We start from the raw sequence: 25186 nt of genomic DNA, 5'->3' as shown, positions 1-25186 counted from the left end.
GAGAATCTCCAGAAAAGCACACAGTGGAGGAGAATTTCCCGTCTCCCACTAAGTGAAGAATTCGAACTCAGGCTGCAGAGTCTACCAAAATCTTTAATGCTCAGATCAGTGTGATACATGGGCAAAATGCAATTCAAAGGCACAGCAGGTGCTACACATAGCAAAGCAAGCAAAGACATTGATCCAGGAACGACATATACCCCAACTTAAGAGCTAACTCTTCTTAAGCCCCCTTCCCAATAAAATATTTGAAGGGGTTGGGACCCCCCCAAAAAAAGTTGATGAGTATTGCCATTCAAATAGGGGGGGGGCATGTCATGTGACTGATTATGGAGGGTGGTGCTTACTGCCCCCCCCAATATTTTATTCAAGTTTGCACCCCAGCAACCCTTTTATTAGGGATTGGGGTAGGCACTAATTTCTCATGCGCAATGACCCCATGTTGAAAAAACAAACCATTTACATCCACTGTATTAATGGGCAGAGGGACTTTTTTATGTGCCCTTATGACCAACAGGTGGTGGAAGGAGCGAGCCAGATTCTAGTGAGTGAGACTATCCCTGGCTATAGTACTGGTTTTAGCCCTCTCACTGGTCAGAGCTGAAGGAGCTAATGGGCAGAGGGAATAGGAGAGGGAGGCTGGGGGAACAGGTTTAAAATGGAAACAAAAACCAGTTTCGGTTAGATTTTTTTTTAAAACTATTGTTAATTTTTTTTTTTAAGTAAGCAAAGGAATTGTAAGGCACAGAAAAATTATTATTTACCACTTTAAAAAGAGATACAAGGGAAAACGAATACAAATGAAAGAATGTGAGGGGCGAAATCAAGTTTATTTACCTTTCAGCCAACAAGTCATTGGCCCAATAACCCCCCCCCCCAAGGGAGCCAGCATTTTTAAAAGGGTATAGGATATAGATCAGGTCAGGCAAAGGCCTTGTTAAAAAGGGACATTTTTGCCTGGTGCCTAAAGTATATAGTGAAGGCGCCAGGCAAACCTCACTGGGGAGAGCATTCCACAGGTGGGGAGCCACTACAGAGAAGGCCCCTTCTCATGTTGCCACCCTCTAGACACAGGCCTTTTCATGTGCCATTACCACACAATAAGGTACATCTTTTGGTGGGACAGGCATCCTTGCTTTGTTCCAGCTTTTTTTTTTTACAGACCTCACAGAGCTACCTGTGCCTGAAGCAGATCTGCTCAACTGACAAGTAAGAGGCAGCGTCAGAGCTCTTGATATATCAAGTGAACATCTGCAGCATAGGATTGAGAGATATCTGCGTCTTGACTGCACTGCTTTAGGTAACCTGCTGTTTTTGCTCCTCTGTGTCTGGAGGGGAGGGCTGCTGAAGACCCTAGTCTCTTCCAGGTGCATCCCAGTGACACAAGAAATTGAATTTTGCAAACCTTCAGGAAACTTAACGGCAAGTGAACTTCACACTCCACAATTCAGTGATCTTTTTCAGTACAATCCTTTTGTGCTGGCTTCTGCATTTCCGTTTGCTTGATCTCTTCACAGTTCTGTCCAAGAGCCCACCATACTCAGGGGAAGCCAGCTCCTCCTGCAGAAGTCAGGTTGGTAAGAACATTTCTCTGGAATTGGCGGGAATAGGCTGGGGACAAGCTAATGAGTCCAGATTGCTTTTCACAGACCAGCAGAAGGAACTTCCAGGCCCATGAATTCACACTTCAGAGGGACAAACAAAAAGGTGAGTTTTAAGACTGGAACCAGCCTCTCTCTCTGTTCTGCCCTGCAAATTAATGGCAGTCAAAATGGCACTCTGTGACTTAAACACATCTAGGTGAATATCCCTAGCTTGGCAAGGGATAAAACTTTGATTGTGTTCTGTCTGCAACTTCATAACTCTTAAGGGTTTTCTTTTTCCCGAGAGAACATTCAATATTCAGAGTGTTCGCTCAGGTTTTGCTTTTCACCTTGTTGCATTGCCAAAAAAAAAAAAGGAAAAAAAAGCAAAAGGCGCTGGTGGTTGGCACTCCTGGTTTCCAGGACGGGGTTCAAGTACCTGCGGTGCCCTTGCTTACTTCCAATGCAACCTATCTCTCTATCTCTTTATCCATCTCTCCCCCCCAAAAAAAAAACTAAATCAAGCAAGGTACTCCCCTGATATATCACTGGTGTGTGTCTAAGACAAGGTGGATTACATGGGTGCTTCTCATCCTAGCACTCCCAGCCACAGGGAACAAAATACTTACCTTTTATATGTATATAAAGACTGTCTCTTAATTTGCATTGTTTGTTTAGGAAGTAACCTAAATATACAAACAAATGGATCCTATTTAGATTATGCAGAATGTGGAAAAAGCCGGGCGGGATGAAAGAGAAATGGCATCACGTTCACTCATCAGCAGAAGAAGAGCAGCAAATATAAGATCATAGAATCATAGAGTTGGAAGAGACCACAAGGGCCATCGAGTCCAACCCCCTGCCAAGCAGGAAACACCATCAGAGCACTCCTGACATGGTTGTCAAGCCTCTGCTTAAAGACCTCCAAAGGAGGAGACTCCACCACACTCCTTGGCAGCAAATTCCACTGTCCAACAGCTCTTACTGTCAGGAAGTTCATCCTAATGTTTAGGTGGAATCTTCTTTCTTGTAGTTTGGATCCATTGCTCCGTGTCCGCTTCTCTGGAGCAGCAGAAAACAACCTTTTGTCGAGTGCCAGCTCGACATCTGAAGAAATCAGTCTCACACCAAGATAGGTTGAAGAAATATGGCTGCTCTGGCTCCTCTGGCTGCTCTGGCCGCCTTAGAGCTACTGCAGCACAGCCTTTATTGTGTGAAGTCAGAAAGATACAAAATACAAGCAAAGCAATTCGTTCTCAGCCAGCAGATAAGGACCATCGCACTAGACCATGCGAGCGATCAGGCTATGCTAGTTGACCAATCATTTGGGACAGCACGAGCTATTCACGCGCTGTTCATGCTCCTAGCAATATCTTGTGCTGCAAAATCACTCTGCAATAATAAGAACTCTGCTCATGCTCTTATGTACAAGCAATCATTTTCCCACATGCCCTCTTTTCTTGTTTATATTATTAGAGGGACCATTAGTCAGAATCGCATTCCCATTACCTAAGCATTTATATTTTGCAACATAAATTCCCCTTGTAACCCTTGTGATGGGCCTTGGTCGAAACCACCATGCAGTACATTGGGAAATAAAAAAAAAACAAGCATTGAATATAACAACACACCATAATAAAACCAACAATACATGCAATTACAATCAATAATATTTTTCTTAACCATAATCCATTAAGTAACCAAAAAAATAACCAGTCCCATGGATCAAAACCTTCAGGTGGATTCAAAGGATTATGGGTTATCATTTGTTCCATATAATCAATAATAGCGGAGATATTGGTTGATTGATCAGTTATATACATGCAACAATGAAAACGAATTAAGGCATAAATTCCACCTTTAGAGGCAAAGATTACATTTAAAGCATAAAAAATTTATAAAACAACTTCTCTTATTTCTGACATTTTTTTGTTTTTGTTTTTTTGTTAATTATTTTTAAAACAAAGATGGTAGAATTAAAAAAACTTCAGTCTAATTTGCAACAGAATAACCATAAATCAGATTGAAGCAAATATGTAGATTTACTGCTTTTTCTCATCCAGTCGAACCAAACATAAAAATCTCTACACGCAGCCTGTTGTTCATAAGTCATGTAGGTTGTGACATTATTAACTAAAACTTTCGGCCTATCACTCATAGTGGTAACATTAAGAAAACAAGAAGATCCATTAACATACTCATATGTCCAATTAAAATAGGGATAATAACCTAAAATTTTTTTGCTATTATGATTAAAACGAAAACAATAAGACACTATTTCTGCAAGCAACAAAACACAGGTGATAAACTTATACGATTGTCCTTCATATTATTGCTAATCTTATATGAAGCATTTACTGGAATGCTAGAATACCACCACCAAAAAAAAAAAAGGTTCAAAGCTTTTTAAAGCTTTTCAAAATCATTTTTCTCAGCAGCTAAAAGGCACTAGCGAAGCATATTCTGCTTGCTGTAACTAAAAAGATTGCAACAAGGTCGAGAACAGAGCCCATTGTCTTCGCAAGCCTTGCTAAAGAACCATATTGCAACTTGCTTTCTGTCCGGGAACCATGCCAAAGCACAAAAATGAAACAACTGGAACACACTGAAAAACCCTCACCCCCTCCCTTGCCAAGAGTCCACAATAGTTCCAAGACAGCCCTCTGTACATGCTCAGGGGAACACATCATAAGGCAGGACTCCTGAGGGAGGAGAAAAAAAAATATCTGGGGGGTAAAATCCAAGTGATGCCAATAAGGATGAGAATGGTAAATTAGTCCAATGGCTGTTTCCGAGCAATCTGTGTGATATTTCGTGGCTTGATTATTGGCATGTAAAACCACAATCCAGAAGAAGTCACACAACCATTTCTGCAGATACAGGAGCCCATTTGCTGTAAATAAGTCTGATGTATTGCTCCTTGTACTGCTGAGTCAAAAGTCCAAGCCCAATGAAGCGTGATGACACAGATGGGATGGTTGCTATTAGGAGGCAAAACCCAAGCGATGCCAGTCCAGCGAGGGCATCCTTCAAAGCCAGGCTCACTTCCCAAACAAGAGGCAGCAAAACTGTAATGATGTTTGGTGGTTGAAGTGGCTTCCCAGGGAAAAAGGGGGGCCAATGCAGTAGGGGTGAAGATGGCCTTTCAGCGTGCCAGGAAACACTGGAACAGCTGTGGAAGAGCCTCTTCCATTGCAGAGGTGACTGTGATCTTGTCTGCTGGATCCTTATGTCCTTTAAGGGCAGAAAATAGTGGAGACAGAGTGGAAGTGGGCAGGTCCAAATAACTCTTTATCCAATTCAGCTGTCCAAGAATTTGTTGTAAATCCACCAATCTAAGATAACTAGGAAACTGTAGTTGAGGCGTAACTGGAATGGCTGCAGATGCTGTCAGCTTGTGTCCCAGGTACGTAATGGGTAAAGTCCGCTGGATTTTTTTCCTAGCCACTGTCAATCCAACAGGTTGTAGCCTTTGCAGAATTTTGGGACACGGAGGAGGACCAGGCCGTGGCTAGCAGGCCGTGGCTAGCAGTGCCCACTGACTGGCAGGCTTTAAGCATATCAGCAATGGCTATATTTGATGTTGCCATTAGAAGGCGCAGTGCTTGCTTATAGTCCTCATTTGAATTATCAAACACAAGCTGGCGTACAATCAGTTCTTGTGCTGCCAGGTCCTGAACTTGCCGCTTGAAGGTATTGTACAAGCGATCAACAAATTGTCCGTAGGGCTTTGCAGGGCCCTGTCTGATGCTGTCCCACCGGCCATTGCGCTCATTCCTGTCATCAGGGACAGAGGCCAGAGCCTCTTGAGCGGCAGTGGTGGTGGCTGCCCAATACATAGGATCAAGGACCAACTGTTGGGCAATGGTAAGAAATTTGCCTCCTCCCGTCAGCCCATCGAGAACATTGGTTTGGGTCAGCATGACGGGGGCTGGGGGTGCAGGAGCAATCTCAGGAAAGAGATTTGGAGTATCAGAATCAAAAGGCAGCAACGGAGCAGCAGTACAAAGAGTCTCTTCTTGGAGAGGAGTGGAAATGGGTGTGGAATGCGAAGAATGCAGGGGAGGGAGGACAGGAGCCTTTGGAGGAGAAAAAATGTCTGCCGATGTAGGCTTAGGAGGCTGAGAAGACACCGCTTCTGAAGGCAACATGAGGACTGGGAGGGGGGGCAAAGGAGCCGATGCCGCAGCCAAAAGAAGATTGGCTGGGGTCAAACTTTGCTGTTGAGACTGAAGGTCAGCATCTGAGACAAGAAGGCTGTTGCTGGCCAAAAGAGATTTAAGGTCTTCAGAAAACTTTTTCTGTGGTGCTGATAGAGACGTCCCCATGATTGCAAGAGTTGCAAAAAGAGCAGGGAGCACTTACCAGGGATCCTTAGAAGGATGAACGACGCGTCTGCAGCCCTTGCCGGGCGAGATAAGTGCTGATAAGTCCTTAACGTAGTCCAGAATCACATACACGGGGTACCAAGGGAGCACTCACCGGGATCCATAGCGGATGAAAGACGCATGGTGAGCGCTGAACGATGAGAAACAACGCGAAGTCCGAAGGTAGTCACACGGGGCACCAAATGTCGAGTGCCAGCTCAACATCTGAAGAAATCAGTCTCACACCAAGATAGGTTGAAGAAATATGGCTGCTCTGGCTCCTCTGGCTGCTCTGGCCGCCTTAGAGCTACTGCAGCACAGCCTTTATTGTGTGAAGTCAGAAAGATACAAAATACAAGCAAAGCAATTTGTTCTCAGCCAGCAGATAAGGACCATCGCACTAGACCATGCGAGCGATCAGGCTATGCTAGTTGACCAATCATTTGGGACAGCACGAGCTATTCACGCGCTGTTCATGCTCCTAGCAATATCTTGTGCTGCAAAATCACTCTGCAATAATAAGAACTCTGCTCATGCTCTTATGTACAAGCAATCATTTTCCCACAACCTTTCTCCCTCCTCTATGTGACATCCTTTTATATATTTGAACATGGCTATCATATCACCCCTTAACCTCCTCTTCTCCAGGCTAAACATGCCCAGCTCCCTTAGCCGTTCCTCATAAGGCATCGTTTCCAGGCCTTTGACCATTTTGGTTGCCCTCCTCTGGACACGTTCCAGTTTGTCAGTGTCCTTCTTGAACTGTGGTGCCCAGAACTGGACACAGTACTCCAGGTGAGGTCTGACCAGAGCAGAATACAGTGGCACTATTACTTCCCTTGATCTAGATGCTATACTCCTATTGATGCAGCCCAGAATTGCATTGGCTTTTTTAGCTGCCGCGTCACACTGTTTCCTCATGTCAAGTTTGTGGTCAACCAAGACTCCTAGATCCTTTTCACATGTACTGCTCTCAAGCCAGGTGTCACCCATCTTGTATTTGTGCCTCTCATTTTTTTTTGCCCAAGTGCAATACTTTACATTTCTCCCTGTTAAAATTCATCTTGTTTGTTTTGGCCCAGTTCTCTAATCTGTCAAGGTCGTTTTGAAGTGTGATCCTGTCCTCTGGGGTGTTAGCCACCCCTCCCAGTTTGGTGTCATCTGCAAATTTGATCAGGATGCCCTTGAGTCCATCATCCAAGTCGTTGATAAAGATGTTGAATAAGACCGGGCCCAAGACAGAACCCTGTGGCACCCCACTAGTCACTCTTCTCCAGGATGAAGAGGAACCATTGATGAGCACCCTTTGGGTTCGGTCAGTCAGCCAGTTACAAATCCACTGAGTGGTAGCATAGTCAAGACCGCATTTTACCAGCTTCTTTACAAGAATATCATGGGGCACCTTGTCAAATGCCTTGCTGAAATCAAGGTAGGCTACATCCACTGCGTTCCCTTGATCTACTCGGCTTGTAATTCTGTCAAAAAACGAGATCAGGTTAGTCTGACATGACTTATTTTTCAGAAATCCATGCTGACTATTGGTGATCACAGCATTCCTTTCTAGGTGCTCACAGACTGTTTGCTTAACGATCTGCTCCAGAATCTTCCCTGGTATTGATGTCAGACTGACTGGGCGGTAATTATTTGGGTCCTCTCTTTTCTCAGGAGTCCTATTTTACAGAAGACAGTTGTCAATTTTCAGGGCTATCAGAGGCTTAAGATGTGGACAGGTGACCGTCCTCTGTATGAAGGTGTCCTCTATTTGAATGGCTGTGCATTTCAGGTCTGGTAGATACAGAAGAAAGAGCAGGGGCGCTGAAGTTGCCTATCAACAGATATCACCTTGGCAGCAGACTAAGCACAAACACACAGGCCACAGTCTTCCCCACTACAGTGAGATGTATAATATTCCCTTGTAGAATGATAGGGCAAACTAACACTTCAACCATACTCAAGTATATATATATCCAGCTAAGTCATATACGGAATCACTGAAATTAATGGGTCTAGTGACTATGACTTAGTAGGATATAAACTACTTTTTAAATGTGCATCTACACACAGCGTATACAAATTGGTGCCCATTCCTTTGGCCAAGTGTCAAAGGCCACTCTAAACAAAGATGTGTCCAATTTCTGCAATTGAGAGTATCTAGGTATGCAATATTGCATGTTCAGTCAGGCCCTTTTGTTTTCTCCTGATCGTGAGGAATGCGGTTTGACCCTAAGTAAGTTTACTTCAAAGGAAGTCTGGGTGCTTCCAAAGACTTACTCCCTAGTAAGTGCACGTTGGGGTAGGGTTATAGCTCCGTTTCAGAGTGCATGCTCTGTATGCAGGAGGTTGGGTCCCAGGCATTTCCACATAAGGCTGCTAGGAAACATCCTTACAGAGCCACTGCAAGTCAGCGATACCCAGGCATTAGAAGAACTATTCAACCAGATCTTCAGGAGGTCCAGAATTGCATTTTGCAACATTTTCCACATTAGTTTGCGGAAATTTCTTTCTTACCTCGGGGCGGTATGTTGCTGAAAGGGAATGGCTCACCTTCCCCTGCAGTGAGATTTTCAAATTCCAGTTATCTGAAACATGCACATTTTTGCTAGTTATCTGAGGAAACATTTTATAGTAAACTGGAAGAGGAAGTGTGAGTTACTGGTGCCCCCCACATCCCCCAATATGTACATATATTATATATATTGGGGAATGGAGCACCAATGACTCACACTTCTTCTTCCAATATTTATTTTAGTGCGTGTAATTCCCCTCTTTGAGAAAGTTCCAATATTACTGAATTAGAATGAAGTGCATGTGACACAAAATGTGACACTCATTTGATACCAATATTCTGGGCCTGGTTACATGACACAGAAGCAGTGGCGTAGCGTGGGGGTGCAGGGGGGCCGGCTGCACCGGGCGCAACATCGGGGGGGGCACGCTCGCACTCGCAGCTCTCTGCCCCTACCTGGCTCGCTCACTCTAGGGGGCGCAAATTACTTACCTTGCCCCGGGTGCTGACAACCCACGCTACGCCACTGCACAGAAGTGCTCTGGCCTGGCCAGAGACCAACTTGGAAATTTATACATGATTCTACAAACCATCGTGTTCACCATAAATCTACAGCAGTACTCTTAAACCTCTCTGTTGTTTTACAGCTTTCTCAGAAAATCAAGCATGTGTGAAAGGTCACAGCCACGCCATACACGCGAAGCACATTTAAAGCACACGGTCACACACCCAGAATCGTAGGAACTACAGTTTACCCCTCAGTTTCTGCGGACAGCTTGTAAAGACTTTTCCTTTCCCTGACCCATAAAATTGGACCTAGTCCTTTGTGCCTGAATCGCTTCCATTTTTATCTGCTCTTACATATTTTTATGCTGTTGTTTTATGGAATGCCAAGTGATATTGTTTTGGTAAAATATGCAGGGATATCTGATATGTAAAATGAACCATGGAAAGAGAAGTCAAAGATATCTTAAGGATGTAAAAGTGAGTGCTTTAAACGGTAAAACAGAAAAGTCAATAAAAATTATATTACCCCCCCCCCAATGGTTTTAAAAGAAACGACACGAGAAGACTCGGGTCTAGTGAGCTGCATCCCCTAGGATCCTCGTTTATTAAACCCAAGACAGTACAAAGTTATTCAAAGGAGCGGTTGTTTTCTTTTGCACCTTTCCCTTTCCAATTTCCCGCCCCGGGAGGGAACCGGGCAACGCCGCCTCCGAAGGACGTCTCTCCGCCGACGCTCCCCGGCCAAGGCTGCATCCTCGCCAGGGGCGCCGACTTATAAAAAATATTGGGGGGGCCCATACAGGGGTCCTGCCGCTGGTTCGCTCAGGTAGCCGGGAGAACGCAGTTCGAGGTGGCGGTGTTGGGGAGAGACCCTCGCTCAGGGCGCCACGAGACTTGGCGGCCGGCGGCCTATCTGGGGGGTTTTGGAGCGTATTTCGGCGGAGCGATTGGGGAGGAGGGGGCTTGTTGTCGGATTCTTCAGCTGGGCCGGAGATCCGCTACTGGGGGGTCCCTGGGCCGAGTTGTGAGCACGACCTGCGGAAGGGAGATCCAGCCGATTGCGCGACGGGGACGGCCGGGGCTCTCCGGCTAGGGCGCGCGGCTGGCTGGCTGGCGAGGGAGCAGGTGGGGAGGAGGCGGAGGTCCTCACTCTCTTAGGAAACGCGCCCGCGCGCCCGATTGCCACGAAGTCCGAAGGGTGCGTGTGTGGAATTAAAAAGCAAAAACGAGATACGGGCAGGGCAGACAAAGAGTTTTCCGCAAGAGGATGGAGGGCAGGTTGAAGAGAAAATCACTCAGGATGAGACAGTCAAATCAGCCATGATAAAATGGGCTCAGGATATTGGGTATAACATCATGTTTGAGGACTGGGAAAGGTTATGGACCACCGGAATGAAATTCACGGCATGTAATGCCTTGAAGGAAAATATTATGAAAATGATTTATAGGTGGTACATGACCCCAGTCAAGCTTGCAAAAATATATCACCTGTCTGATAATAAATGTTGGAAATGTAAGGAGGCTGAAGGGACATTCTTTCACCTCCGGTGGACTTGTCCAAAAGTGAAGGCCTTCTGGGAAATGATCTATAATGAGTTAAAAAATGTATTTAAGTATACCTTTCCCAAGAAACCAGAGGCCTTCCTCTTGGGCATTGTTGGCCAGAAAGGGTTAAAGAAGGATAGAACTTTCTTTATGTATGCAACTACAGCAGCAAGAATACTTATCGCAAGATATTGGAAGACACAAGATTTGCCCACACTGGAAGAGTGGCAGACGCAATTGATGGACTACATGGAACTGGCTGAAATGACTGGCAGAATCCGAGATTTGGGAGAAGAAACAATGGAAGAGGACTGGAAAAAAATTAAGGACTATTTACAAAAACAATATAAGTTGTATGAATGTTAAAAATTTACACGATTCGGAAACTATAGCTTCAGCAATTAGATTTGGGAAACAGGAAATTATATTTTAAGTAAGAAAAGGTCAAAATCTAAGGTAATACTATGTTTAATTTAAGATATAAGTAACTGATGAAAAGTATGTTAAATTTAGAGGTATAGTATTTGAAAAGTACAAAATAAGGTACGAAACAAGGTAATAATTTGCTGATATCTTTATTATAAAGAATGCAGGATAAGGGAGATGCGAGGAAGTCCAGTTAGTTATATAAAAAATGTGTTGAATGGTTGGTTTTCTTTTCTTCTTTTTCTTTTTTTCTTTTTCTTGTTCTTTTACTTTTTTCTTCAGTGTATGTTTCTAACTTTGTATTTGAAAACTTAATAAAATATTTATAAAAAAAGAAGAAGAGAAAATCCTTTCGCTTTTCTGGGGCGCAGGGAAGTCTCAGAGCCGGAGGTTGGGGAAGGGACCCCCTTTGCTCTGCCCTCTTCTCCCGTCTTAGATTCGCATGGGGGTCCCCGCCCGAGCTTGCCTGGCCACCGGGCCACACAAGGGCCGCGCTCTACGCGGCGCACCTTGCTAGCCGTGCAGCTGTCCTCCGCGGCTGCGGAGCGGCCCTGCGCCAGTGCCCAGCCCCTCTGGGCGCCCACTGCGCTGCCAATGACAAGTGGGCGACGTCGCGGGCGGGGAAGGCGTCGCTTTCTTTCCCGATCCTTCATCCTCCGAGTCTTCCAGCCCTTTTTTGGGTTGGAAGCTGTCTCGTTCGCCCTTCTCCTTTCTTCACCCTGCGCGCAATTTTCCTCCCTCGTCTCCCTCCCCATTTCTCTCTCCTTCCTTCCTGACTGACTGACGGGCTCCGGCTCGGGCTCCGGCTTGGGCAGCCACAGCGTCGGCGGTGTTGGCGATCGGCGGCGCGGGGGGATGGCCCTCCCGGGGGAGCCGGCGCTGCTCAATGGGGTTGCCAAGGAGACAGGCCGCCCGCCCCCCGCCCCCGGCCCGGCGCCCCCCGCCGCGCCGGTGCCCGTTATCGAGCTGGTGCGCGCCGGGCGCCCTATAAAAGCCGCGGACGCGCCAAGCGTCGACAGGCAGAGCCAGCGCGGCGGCGGCGCTCTGCTGGAGGGGCGCCCGAGATTATTGGGGGGGCTCTGCCCCCCCAATAAAATTTTTGAGGGGGCTCGGGCCCCCTCAAGCCCCATGGAGTCGGCGCCTATGATCCTCGCCACCGTCCCGGGGAGTCTCTCGGAGGGCAGGACAGCCGAGTCAGGCGTCCAGAGGGCGAGGGGGGGAGCAGGGGCGTCCCTTGCTGTGGGAGTGGGGGACTTTCCCCGCCACGCTTGGAGGGCGGCTCGAGCTGCACCTGTTGGAGTCCCGCCTGCTGCGCGGACCAGGAACGAGGCGGGTGGAGAGACACAACCCTGGGGCTGCCCTTTCGCATGGAAGGGGCGAGGTTTCTGCAGCAGCGCCTCTTCCTTTTGGAAGATGAAGCAGCGTGGCTGGATTAGAACCTCAGGGCGCAAGGATAGCTAGTTGTTCCAGCCTCTCCCTGCGTGCAGCAAAAATGGCAGAGGTCTGTCATCCGGAGGTGGCTGAGCAACCCATCTTTACTTGGTTACCCCTGCGGGGAGGAGATTCAGTCTGCAGCAAAACTTCTGTCCTCCTGCCCAGTGAGCAGGAAATAAACGCCTCAATGGATTCTAGTGATGCACCGGCACACTTGCAAGTCCTCACACCCACAAAGTCTCCGAGTCCCACCTCCTTGCTTCCCCTTGAGTCATGGCGTGATTGCTTTTCATATCGCTTGAAAAGTGCACGGAGCTTAAAGAGGAAATTGGGAGAGTGATCCTCGCTCCCGTTAGGTTTAGGATTAAGGCTGCATGCGCACTCTCACTCCCGTTGACTTTGAATGCAGTGCACAGAGTACGGTAAATGTGCAGATAGGTTGCTTTTCTCAATCTGGATCTAAGCTTGGGGGGGGGTTGGGGGGAGGGGATGTCATCAAAGTACAGCATTTCCCAAGACGGTATACAAGATAGATATGGATTGTGGCTAATGTGGTTGGAATGCACTGGGTGCAGAATAAGTAGGAGTGTGTACACCCAGTCTAACGGCTGTCATTTTTACCTAGATCCTTTGGGATAGCAAGATTTGTGATGGGGGGGGGCAGAGGAGTGACTATAAGAAGCAGCACCCACGACCCACACAGATAACCACTATTGTGCCCACAGGCCTGGAAAGGTTTGAACCTCTAGAAAAGATTGTTCTGTTTGTGGAATAGATAAAGGGACCCCTGGCCATTAGCTCCAGTCGTGGCCGACTCTGGGGTTGCGGCGCTCATCTCGCTTTATTGGCCGAGGGAGCCGGCGTACAGCTTCCGGGTCATGTGGCCAGCATGACTAAGCCGCTTCTGGCGAACCAGAGCAGCGCACAGAAATGCCGTTTACCTTCCCACCAGAGCAGTACCTATTTATCTACTTGCACTTTGACGTGCTTTTGAGCTGCTAGGTTGGCAGGAGCTGGGACCGAGCAACGGGAGCTCACCCCGTTGTGGGGATTTGAACCGCTGACCTTCTGATTCGCAAGTCCTAGGCTCTGTGGTTTAACCCACAGCGCCACCCACGTCCCTTTTGTTTGTGGAATACACCAGTTCTAATTCAGCAGTGTCAAAAATGTAGAAGATGGGGGGGGGAAGCTCCAACTATCACCCAGATAAGGACACTTTTAATTGATCAGCTAATTACCGTATTTTTCGCTCTATAGGACGCACTTTTCCCCCTTCAAAAATGAAGGGGAAGTGTGTGTGCGTCCTATGGAGCGAAGACGCCATAGCCCCGCGACCCTCTCCCGGCTGGAGAGGTGACGCACGGCTATGACAGGAACCTCTACAGCCCCGTGTCACCTCTCCAGCCGAGAGAGCGCGCCTGGGGCTAAATCAGCCCCCCATGACCCTCTCCCGGCTGGAGAGGTGACGCACGGCTATGGCAGGAGCCTCTATAGCCGCGCGTCACCTCTCCAGCCCAGCGCGTGCGGGGCTAAAGAAGCCATAGCCCCGCGACCCTCTCCCGGCTGGAGAGGTGACGTGCGGCTATGGCAGGAGCCTCTCCGCTGCGCCTTTCCGCTGCTCCCTGACCTGCTCTTTGGGGCTGGTGGGGGGCTTCCCCCCACCAGCCCCAAAGAGCAGGTCGAAAGGAACCTGAAGCCTGGAGAGCGAGAGGGGTCAGTGCACACCAACCCCTCTCGCTCGCCAGGCTTCCAAGGTAGCCGCCTGAACGCACCTTAAATGGCACCTTGTTTTAGAGCGGGAAAACAAGAGGGGGAAAGTTCTCCCCCTCTCTGTGCAGCGTCTCTTGCCGCTTCACTGAAGGGGCGCTGGGCAGAGAGGGGGAGATTTTTTTTTTCTTGTTCTCCCCCCTCTAAAACAAAGTGCGTCCTATTGTCCGGTGCGTCCTATGGTGCAAAAAATACGGTAGTTACAGTGGTACCTCAGGTTACATACGCTTCAGGTTACATACGCTTCAGGTTACAGACTCCGCTAACCCAGAAATAGTGCTTCGAGTTAAGAACTTTGCTTCAGGATGAGAACAGAAATCGTGCTCTGGCGGCGCGGCGGCAGCAGGAGGCCCCATTAGCTAAAGTGGTGCTTCAGGTTAAGTACGGACCTCCGGAATGAATTAAGTACTTAACCCTAGGTACTGCTAGGTTGGCAGGAGCAGGGACCGAGCAACGGGAGCTCACCCCATCGCGGGGATTCGAACCACAGACCTTCTGATCAGCAAGTCCTAGGCTCTGTGGTTTAACCCACAGCGCCACTCGCGTCTCCTTAAGACTTTTAGGCTGGGTTTATTTCCTGAACTTTTAGGCAGTTTGTTTGTTTAAAGAAGGTCCAAATTTGTTTACTAGACTTAGATCAGGGGTCAGCAAACTTTTTTCAGCAGGGGGCCGATCCTCTATCCCTCAGACCTTTGTGGGGGGGCGTACTATATTTTGAAAGGAAAAAAATGAACGAATTCCTATGCCCCACAAATAACCCAGAGATGCGTTTTAAATAAAATGACACATTCTACTCATGTAAAAACACACTGATTCCTGGACTGTCTGTGGGCCGGCTTTAGAAGGCGATGGGCTGGATCCGGCCCCCGGGCCTTAGTTTGCCTACCCATGAGTTAGATCTACAGCAGGGATGGGAAATCTGTAGCCCTTGCAATGTAGTTATGATTCCTGTTCCCATCATCTCTAGCCTTTGGCCCCACTGGCTGGGGCTGGGAGCTAGAGTCAAACATTACCTGGAGGGCCACAGATGTTCCCAAGTCTTGTTTCAAACAAATGCACTGCTTGTTCTCCTGTCCCTGTTCTCCCTTTCCCCATCCCTGATTCTTTCCCAGCTGAAAAACTTGCTATCCCATCAGCCCCAGCCAGAATGGCCAGTGAGCCAAGGATGAAGAGAATTGAAGTCCATCATCATCTGGAGGGTCACAGATTTCTCACCTCTGAAAACAGAACCTTCTGAGAACTGTCGCTGACAACTCTTTTTCTCTTTTCTCTTTTACTCCTTAATACAGTGGTTTCTTAAACTTTTTCCTTTGGGCCATACTTTCAGAATAAAAATTTGCTTGCGCAAAGTTTTTATTGATAATACATTGGAAATACAACCAGGATTGTGCTCAGTATTACTTGGAGTTCTTGCTCTCATTTTGAAAAGATAGCCATCCATATTCTGTGAATATATATATATATATATATATATATATATATATATATATATATGGTATATATATTCTTTGTTATCAAAATACACTGAAATGTTTAAATGTTTCTTTGATTGAACCTTCCTTCTATACTTGCCATCCTCACACTTTGAGGACCACTGCCTTAACAGTTCCAAAATTATGGAATAGTTGGGAGCTCCATAACTGCATGCATTAACTGTCTGCAAATATAGGAGAGCATATATTTATTGAATATATGGGAAATAATTGTGTACAGCTGAAAACGCTGGCAGAGTTAAGATAAATCCAACAGTGTAAATAAGGTTTGATGGCTGCAATAATGAAATACTGATTGGTATAGTTTTTGTAGAATATGCAGGGATTTATGATATGTAAAATGAACCATGGAAAGACAAGAAGGGAGGTCATTGCTATCTTAAGGATGTAAAAGGAGTTTTTTTAAATTGTAAAACAAAATTTAATAAAAATTATGTGTGTATACACAGAGAGTGAGAAAACAAATATAGGAGGGCATTAGTGCCCACCCATTTCAGTGCCATGCCTTTTGTACTGCCGGAGGACAATATGCAAATGAACCGTTGTCTCTGTGTGGAGCTGGAGCAATAGAGCCTGTTGACCATGACCTTTTGCATTCCAGTTTGTATTATGAGTTTGGGGTGTTAACATGGGTTTCCAGATCCCTCTAATCCCTGGATCCAGCAAGTGTTAAAATATAAGCCACGCGGGCATTCTGATGAAAGTTAAAGCCAGAATTTAGAGTTGAAAGTGATGAGATGTCACAAAGAAGAAAAGCGGCAAGCTGGAAAGCCAGAGAGGCAGAGCAATGGCTGGTATCTGTATGGGTCCAGTTATGAGAGAAGAAAGACCCTTTTGGGGTGTTAATGCCATGAACCCTTCCATCATAGCCTTAGCCTGTATATATAAATAAACCATATATCCTAAAGACAGCACTGTCTCCACTGTGCCTCGTTTCCAAAAAGAAACGAGCCCTGGGTGAGCACCAAGAACCCCTGGAATTTCGCACTGCTCACAGATTGGGGTGTTGTGAGTGGGGGAGAGGTTGGTTCTTCCCTTATTAAGAACTCTCCTGGGAATTCTGCTAAGATTTGGTATTGTTTTTTTATGAGATGCTTTATTCTGTATTACTGAAAGTGTTTCCCAAAAAATATTCCCAATTTTAATGAATATCAGTGCAACTTTCTTGTCAGCTTCTTGAAGGGAAAACAAAGTATGCGTATAGCTATTTGTTTTTTAATCGTTTGCCATCAGTGGGTTGCTGTCGCTGCATGTCTGATGTCTCTTCTCCCCTCACCTTTAACTCCACCTGGCCTCCTTAATACCTCTGTATAACTATGCTCAATAACAAGCTGGGATGCAGAAACACACACAAACACTTTTGTAGATTCCTGTATTGTCACCACCCTGATATCCAGGATGCAGCAATGATGTTTACAATGTCCAGGATTCAGATCTAAATCCCAGGAGTTGCAGTGTCTCAGCTTTTCAAGACACACGTCTCCCCACCCTCACAAAAATACACACCACTCCTGCAGAAAAACCTGTTCCCTTCTGGCCCTGTGACATAACCCAGCTACCAGGATACAGGGGAATTTTAGCTTCCTGCAGATGTTGTTCCCATCCCTGGACACCAAAAAGTTTCCACAACGACCTCCAACTCCCTGGAGCAGTCACTTCAAAGCTTGTTCTTGTGTACTTGTTGTTTTCTGTGCAAGGCATGTAGGGGACAAGACTCTGGGGGCAGTCTGGGGATGTTTCCCTCAGCCCTCCTGCAACTGCCCCCCTCCCTGCGTTCATGCGGTATGGTCTTGCACCCATTTGCAAAGCCTCCTAGCATAATAGACGGGGCCAACTGTGGAGAAACTTTTATCCCGGAACCGAAGGGTCTTCCAGAAATGCTCCATCTTCTTGCGGAAGTTGTAGACTGTGAACAGGTCAACGATACCTATGTAATAGCGATAGTCAGGACCATCGATCACGTGCAAAGCATTCCGCGTGTTGGGAAGGAGCCGCCTGTTCTGGGCCAGGTGGAAGAGTGACTCCGCCAGATGGTTGAAGGTTTGGGGATGCCCACCCTCCTCTGTTCCAACAGGACACTGGGCGGTCGGGTCGAAGCTGATCCCATGGAGCACGTAAGGAGCCAAGACTTCCTGCATGAAGGTCTCGCTTCCCCTAGAAGAGTCTGCCTCCTTGTCTGCGTTTGCTTTCTTCTTCAGGTACAGCGCCAGCATGTTCTGGATGGTGTACCTGCTTTCGGGAGAGAGCTTGTAGAACTGGTCCACACTAGAAGAATAGCCATGAGACGTGTGAGACTCCTGCAAGGCGTTCCCAAAGTTCTGGTTCTGGTGATCACTGTTAGTGTCAATCGACCTGTCAGGGGAACATAAGCGCATTTGAAGAGCCTTGCTGGGTCAGGCCAAGACCCATTCAGTCCAACATCCTGTTTGTATAGTGGTTCCTTTCAGATGCCCTTTTTTGTTGATTCATGAAAGTTATATGCAATACTGTATTCAGTACTGTTTGTGCCTGCAAAGCTTTCAAGGCAGACATACTCCTACATTTCCAACCAGTCCCCCCTAACTTCAGCTGAAACCAGGTAACTTTTTAATACCACAAGTGTTATTTAGTGGTGGACCATGGTGTCTCAAATTTCAGGGGAGCCCTGTACGATGCCAAAATTCAGTGCCCCCACGCCTCTTGACGTCCATTTAGCATCATAGTTGTGGTGTCCCCTGTGGGGCCCGCAAGGCTTCGTGCCAGTGTGACCAAACCAGTTGCACTCCCCTAATTCCATCTAAATGTTATGGGGAGGCGGAGTTGTCCCACTTAAGTTGCACTTAGGAGCTCAAGAGAGCCCCTCTGGCCAACAATAATATAGTAGCACAGGGGAAGCATCACAGAACAACTTAGAAAGCAAAATGACATGTGGATGGTCCACCACAATTGAAATATTATTGCATCAGTGACCTGCAAAAATGTCTGCAACAAGTCACTGACTGCAGTAATAGTGCCCTGCTATGCCTTTCACACATGGAGCAACTGGGAAGAGCTTTTGGGGGCCATCCATAAATAAGATAGTATAGAATAAAGGTAAAGGTAAAGGTACCCCTGCCCGAACGGGCCAGTCTTGACAGACTCTGGGGTTTGTGCGCCCATCTCACATCTATTGGCCGGGGGCCAGCGCTGTCCGAAGACACTTCCGGGTCACGTGGCCAGCGTGACAAAGCTGCTCTGGCGAGCCAGAGCCGCACACGGAACGCCGTTTACCTTCCCGCTGGTAAGCGGTACCTATTTATCTACTTGCCCCCGGGGGTGCTTTCGAACTGCTAGGTGGGCAGGCGCTGGGACCGAGCAGCGGGAGCGCACCCCGCCGCGGGGATTCGAACCGCCGACCTTTCGATCGGCAAGCCCTAGGCGCTGAGGCTTTAGCCCACAGCGCCACCCGCGTCCCCGTATAGTATAGAATAAATACCGGTAATTCATATTTATTATAGTATACTGCATATGTTCTCCTCCACACATACAGGAGGACATGCAAACTTGCATGCAGGGGTATACAAGTTTGCAAATTAAAAGAAAATGTTTTATTTTTTAAAAAATCTCAAGTTCTTGCAGGTAGCCAGAACAGGGGGCCTTGTAAGTGTGTACCATGGCAAAGCAGGCATTGAAAAAAATTCTTCCCCTCTTTGACCGTGTATTGGTTGAAAGGTGTGCAGCTGAGGCTGTAACAAAGAAGGCATTGTGATTCTACATGCCACTGTTATGGCAATTGGAACAGGCTCTAAAGGCAAGGAGGGAGATACTCATCCAGTTAGTTTAAAAGTTGGTGAGAAGTTTCTGCTACTGGAGAACGATGGAAAAACAGTTCGACTGGATGACAAGGACTGTTTCATATTTAGAGATATTCTTGGAAAATATGTGGATTGAACAGTTCATCTTGATGCACTATCATTAAATTTTCATTATTATTATTATTATTATTATTATTATTATTATTATTATTATTCTGAAAAAGTGTTCAAATGGTTTTGTTCCACCACATAAATAATTTCTTTATTTTTCCAATAAATACAAACTCTCCCAAATTACCAAGCATCATTCTGACTTCAACATAAAAAGAAAGTGTGTGTGTGTGTGTGTGTGTGTGAGAGAGAGAGAGAGAGAGAGAGAGAGAGAGAGAGAGAGAAGGTGGTGTGAGAAGCACCTGGGAGCTTTCAGGGCTTGTAGAAGGTTGAGTTGGCTAGTAGAGGGTAGGGAGAAAGTAAGGGCCCTGCCAGACTGGCTTCCCCTATGACAGATACCCCCCAACCAACGATAACAACCCCACCGTAGGGCCTCACATGCTTCTGGCAATGATGTTGGCAAGTGCGTGGCTCAGGAGCCTCTCGTCCTCATGAAGGGGCTGCAAGCCCACCAGAAGGCTGTAGTCTATCACGCCCAAATCCTTCAGGAATTGTGTGTCCAGCTCAAGCTGAGTCATCATCCAGGCACGCTGTGGACCTGCATGGATGAGAGATGGGCATATTCGGCCGGTCATGGGTGAAGAGGTTGCAAGATCCCCTGTACTGAGCAGAAAAGCAAACTCTTTGGCCTCCGAGATCTCTCCCAACTCTGAGCAGCCCTCATTAGAGGAATTTTGTCCTGCTTTTGCTGAGCTACAACACAAGAGCACACCCGCAGGTGGCAATAATGTGGTAACCCTGGCGAAGCATTGCAAAGCAACTGATAAAGCAGAATGATGTTTGTGTGGACAGTTCATTAGAAAGCTGCACTATTATTGCATCTATAGCATACTGCAGAATACGGCCCCCCTCCACAGAAAAACATCAGTCTGGGAGGACAGTAGCTTTCATATCGGAGATTGTGGTTGCCATTTATTTAAGATTATTTACTTATTTCACAAAATTTATACGCTACCAGATTGTAAGGAACATCAAAGCTGTTTACAGAAAGATAAATCCAAAAAAATCAGGAAAAACTTACAATACATTAAACACTGAAGAAGTGAATACCAGAATAGATTAAAACTCCCTCCAGCACATCTAAGCATCTTGTCACAATATGAATTATTTTAGCAAGCATCAGAAAGAGTTCAATGAAGGCACATGATTGATATCAACAGGCAGGGAGTTCCAAAGTGCAGGTGTTGCCACACTGGAGCTCTTACAGGTGTGGAATGGGTACCATGTGGCATCTGTAGTAGTACCAGCTCTGTCCACTGAAGCAACCAAGTGGCCACATGTAGGTAAACTGGTCCCAAGGGGTTAAGGGTTTTGTATACTAATAGCAGCCCCTTGAACCTGGCCTGGTCACAGATCAGCAACCAGTGCAGATCTCTGAGAAGAGATGTTATATATGCTGACAAGGCCTCACTCCTATAAGCAATCGTGCTGCAGCATTCTAAAATAACTAATTGCTCTGTGGCAACAGGCTGCAATGACAACTCTTTGGGGATGCACGGGTGCGCTACAGAATCCCGGATATTTGCACTTTCCGCCTAAGACACCCGTTGTTTTACACACACAGCTCTTCTGTAGAATGCCTGAACAATGTGGGAGAGAACAGATTTTCAGTACTTTGGCTGGGTTTTATTTTTTGCAGAAAGTGTAGATTCCCCAGAGAGTCCTTGGATCACTTGCACTGAAATGTTGCCTGCACACATGCACATATACCCCTGACCCCGCCTTTAAGGCAGAAACGGATCCCAACAAAATAGTCACCGTTGGGAGCAGAATTCTGGAAAGGGTGGTCCAACGCAACAGTGTACAAAGGACTTGAATTGGTTAATACACAAAGATGAGTGCACAATATTGTGGTTAGGTGCCTAAGAATGTAAGGAGCAGCAAATTTGCTGTTATCTGAGCAAAACATCTGGTTCAACATCTTGTGAAAAAATAAACATTAAGCAGTTAATTTATTTATAAATAAATAAAGTGTGAAATAACACACACCCCTGGACTGCCACCCCTGCTTTAGCACAAAGTGTGACTTTTGTACGGATGGGGGCCAGGAAGGTGAGCATCTCCTTCAGGTCCTGAACAGGTGGGGTGGGAGGTGGCGAGACCTACCAAGGCAGATGGTCTTATCAGCAAAGTTTCGATCCTTAAAAACCACAATGATTTCGCTGCCCTTCGGGGCCGGATCTGTCCAGCGGCCCACGTCACATCCTTTAATATCATACCTGCGAGGGGAAAGGAGGACTGGTAAGTGCCAGAGAGGTGGTCTTCATTCCCTCACCTGTCGTCCAAGAAGGCCTGGGGCATCCCAGCAACAATATCCCCGTGACGTAGGTCAGAAACAAGAGATGGTGACACCCAAGACCACCCCAGTGAGCTTCCTGGCTTAGCAGGGATTTGAACCCGGGCCTGCTGGATCAACACTCCCAACTTGCTTTCAGGGCTCTATTGTTCTTTCAGCAACCCACCTCCCTTTAGAGTAGCGGCCAGAGAACAATTTTTCTAGTGAGAACAGTGGCTTCCGATCTGCAGTCCGAGCAATGCTCAGAGGTTTATGAAGGAGACTCAATAAGATTTGGTGACAATGGACAAACTTTTGCCCACTGCTATACCCCCTTTCATTCCCTGGCAACACACAACTTGGGGGGGGGGTGCACACCAGACATGTCCTGGGGTGTGTGCAGTTGGGCCCAGGTCTTGCTGAGGCCAGGTACCTGCATCTAAGCTGTGGCAATTCACACTTGCTAGAAACAAAAAAATTTAATCCCTGTGCACAGAAACCTAGCATGTCAGGCAGAGGGATGGTAAGCCTTGCTTCAAAGAACCCAGTCAGGAGATAGGGAATAAGGTCTTCCTCCACAGCACAACCCTCCAGAAGTAATCCCCCCCACCCCACCCCCGTTCAATGGGCCTTACTCCAAAGGGCATAAGGAAGTCTAGCCCCAGGAGTGGAGGAAGGCCTTTATCAACAACTCAGATCCACCCCCACCCCCCAGCTAAAAATAGTGCCATTCCTCTCAAACCATGCAAGGAACTCACCGCTCGACAATCCTATCATGAGGGTAGAAGATACTCTGCATGATGATGAAGTATCTCTAGAGGCACAACCAGAAAACAGCAGCAAGTCAGTCCAGGGCTAAGACCATTCAGGCATGCAGCACTCATGGCAGTGTGCAGTCCCTCCCATAGGATGTTTAATGCTAAGGATGCTTAATGCTAAGACAGAAAGATGGGTGGAAGGCAAGGGCCTTCCTCAATGGGTGGCGAAGGGAAGGACCTCTAAGACTTTACCCTGGCTTTTGACACTTAAGATGTATATTTTTAGGACCCACTTTACTTCTGTAATTTCAACTTCTTGTAATCTATTTTTAATATTCTTTGGGTAATAAATGAATTATAGACCACCCCAACTATGATGCCAGTCTTTTTTGTGCCCCACAAAGCTTTCAAAATTTGCCCACTTCCCACCCCTCATTTTCAGGGTTTGCTGCTGTAATGCTGTGATGAAAACAAGGCCCCTAAAAATGTGTTCAGTTAAAAAAATTTATTTATTTATTTATTTATTTATTTATTTATTTATTTATTGTACAGCACTTGAAAATCTCTGGATGACATTAAAAAAAAAACTCCAAAAAGCAAGACAGGCCCTGCAAAAAGTGAGGTGGGGACAAGAAAACAAGCAAATGTAGGTGCCCGTTCTTCCCCAAGTTAGATAATAAACATAATGGCTTGTAGCCAAATAAGTTAAGAGTAGAACTATTGGAATTAATGGGCCTACGTAAGCCAGACTTGGCAGTTTTAATGGGTCTACTCTTAGCAGGGCTAGCACTGGGTACATGAAATATACTCAGAGTCGCAAAGTGATTTCATGCTCTTTATTCAGCTCATAGTGGTGAGGAGGAATGAATAGTGTCCCCTCAGAGTATCTGCTTTATATACATTATTTACACAATGGGCTGCACATGATTGGTTAATTCTGGAATTCTACTGTAAGCCAATCAGGTTGTGGATTCACTTCTATCTGGAGCATGATTGGGTGCTTCCTGCCAACCAATAAGACTGCTGCATTGTTCTTGGACCAATCAGACTGCTGCATTCTGAATCCTATTGTTCTAGGACCAATCAGACTGCTGCAATTTGGATCCTATTGTTCTAGGACCAATCAGACTGCTGCAGTTTGGATCCTAGTCAACTCAGTACATAACACCCCTCCCCTCTAAGTTCCAGTCCTGCCCGGGAGTTCACATTCATAGTCCTCAAGGTATGCCGGCGGCCTACGTGTGCGTTGCAGCCTGTGGTGTTCCCTGGTCTGGGGTTCAGGTTCTGGCTGGTGTTCCAAGGATGCTGGCTGTGATGGGCCTGTTTGGTCTGGCGCAACCGGCTCGCTCAGTCGTGGTTCTGGTTCCGGTGTCCTTTCGGCCTCGCGGGTCCTCTCTGTATTTACTGATTCTGCCTCTCCTGCTGGCCCCTCCTGCTCTATGGGCCTCACTGCCCCTCTGTTCCCTTGGGACTCCTCTGACCTTTCCTCCTCCTGGTTTTCTCCTGGGAATCGTCGCCGTATCTGGTCGCAGTGGCGGCGCCAGCATTGCCCCCCATCTGTTAGCACCTCGTACGACACGGGGCCCGTGACCCTGGTGACTGTGGCGGGTACCCATGCTGGGCCTGCCCCAAAATTCTTTGCGTACACTGGGTCCTGGGCCTCGAAGGTCCGGGGGTTCCTGCCTTCCCCCACCACTACCTCATCCTGAGCTCTATCGGGGTGAAGGCGGTCCAATCTGATTGCAAGGCGCCGACCCATTAGTAGTTCAGCAGGGCTCCGGCCAGTCGTTGAGCTGGGGGTGCTGTGCTGTGCTAGGAGGAATGTGGCAAGGCGGTACTCCCAATCCCCTTGCGTCATGCGGCGAAGGGTGTCCTTGGTGGTCCGCACCATGCGTTCTGCTTGGCCATTGGTGGCAGGGTGGAATGGTGCCGAACGGATGTGGCGGATGGCGTTCTGCGCTGTGAAGGTTTGGAATTCTCCTGACGTAAATGCAGTCCCGTTGTCTGAGACGAGAGTGTCCGGGAGCCCGTGGGTTGCAAACAGCCTGCGTAGTACCCGGATGGCTGCGGACGTGGAAGTGGACGGTACCAGTGCCACTTCCAGCCATTTGGTGTAGGAGTCCACCACTATGAAGAATGTTTTCCCCTGAAAGGGGCCAGCGAAGTCCACATGCAGGCGTGACCATGGTGCTCGGGCGGACTCCCAGGACTGGACTGGGGCCCTTGGGGGATCTGGGCAGGATTCTTGGCAGGCCTGGCAGTGTTTGACCCAGGCCTCTATCTCTCCGTCGATCCCTGGCCACCACACATAACTCCTGGCAAGGGCCTTCATTCTTACTACCCCTGGGTGTGTCTCGTGTAGGGCTGTGAGGACCCTTTTGCGGAGGGGCTGGGGAACAACGACCCTGCTTCCCCATAACAGGCACCCCTTGTGGGCCGACAGTTCATGTTTGCGGGTTGTGTAGCCAGCGAATTCTGGCCCAGGGCTGCTGCTGGGCCATCCCCTCCACACCCAGTCCAGGACCCGGGATATGACCCTATCTTTCTTGGAATGGTGTGCAACTTCTTGTGCCTGAATGGG

General features: G+C 47.4%; 1 protein-coding gene and 1 long non-coding RNA gene across 3 annotated transcripts in view; one reads left to right on the top strand and one right to left on the bottom strand.

Annotated features, from left to right (window-relative positions):
* Positions 1-902: 902 nt before the first annotated feature.
* On the top strand, positions 903-9291 carry LOC309524407. Of its 2 annotated transcripts, none has more exons than XR_014215890.1 (3): positions 903-1573; positions 1650-1707; positions 9104-9291. It is a non-coding gene; the product is annotated as an uncharacterized lncRNA (long non-coding RNA). The 2 variants fall into 2 exon arrangements; XR_014215891.1 differs by having other exon boundaries at positions 903-1577.
* A 7692-nt stretch (positions 9292-16983) lies between these two features.
* Positions 16984-25186, bottom strand: part of PIP5KL1 (phosphatidylinositol-4-phosphate 5-kinase like 1) — a 37591-nt gene continuing 29388 nt past the window's right edge. The window contains exons 7-10 of the mRNA XM_082208948.1: positions 22606-22661; positions 21679-21791; positions 19951-20110; positions 16984-17980 (exon numbers count right to left, since the gene is read on the bottom strand). Of these exons, the coding sequence (XP_082065074.1) occupies positions 17404-17980; positions 19951-20110; positions 21679-21791; positions 22606-22661 (906 nt within the window). The 3' untranslated portion in view covers positions 16984-17403. The remainder of the gene's footprint in view (positions 17981-19950; positions 20111-21678; positions 21792-22605; positions 22662-25186) is intronic.

Source organism: Podarcis vaucheri (genome assembly GCF_965113315.1).
Source record: "Podarcis vaucheri genome assembly, chromosome: Z".
NCBI lineage: Eukaryota > Metazoa > Chordata > Lepidosauria > Squamata > Lacertidae > Podarcis > Podarcis vaucheri.
This window is presented reverse-complemented; position numbering and strand designations above follow the sequence as displayed.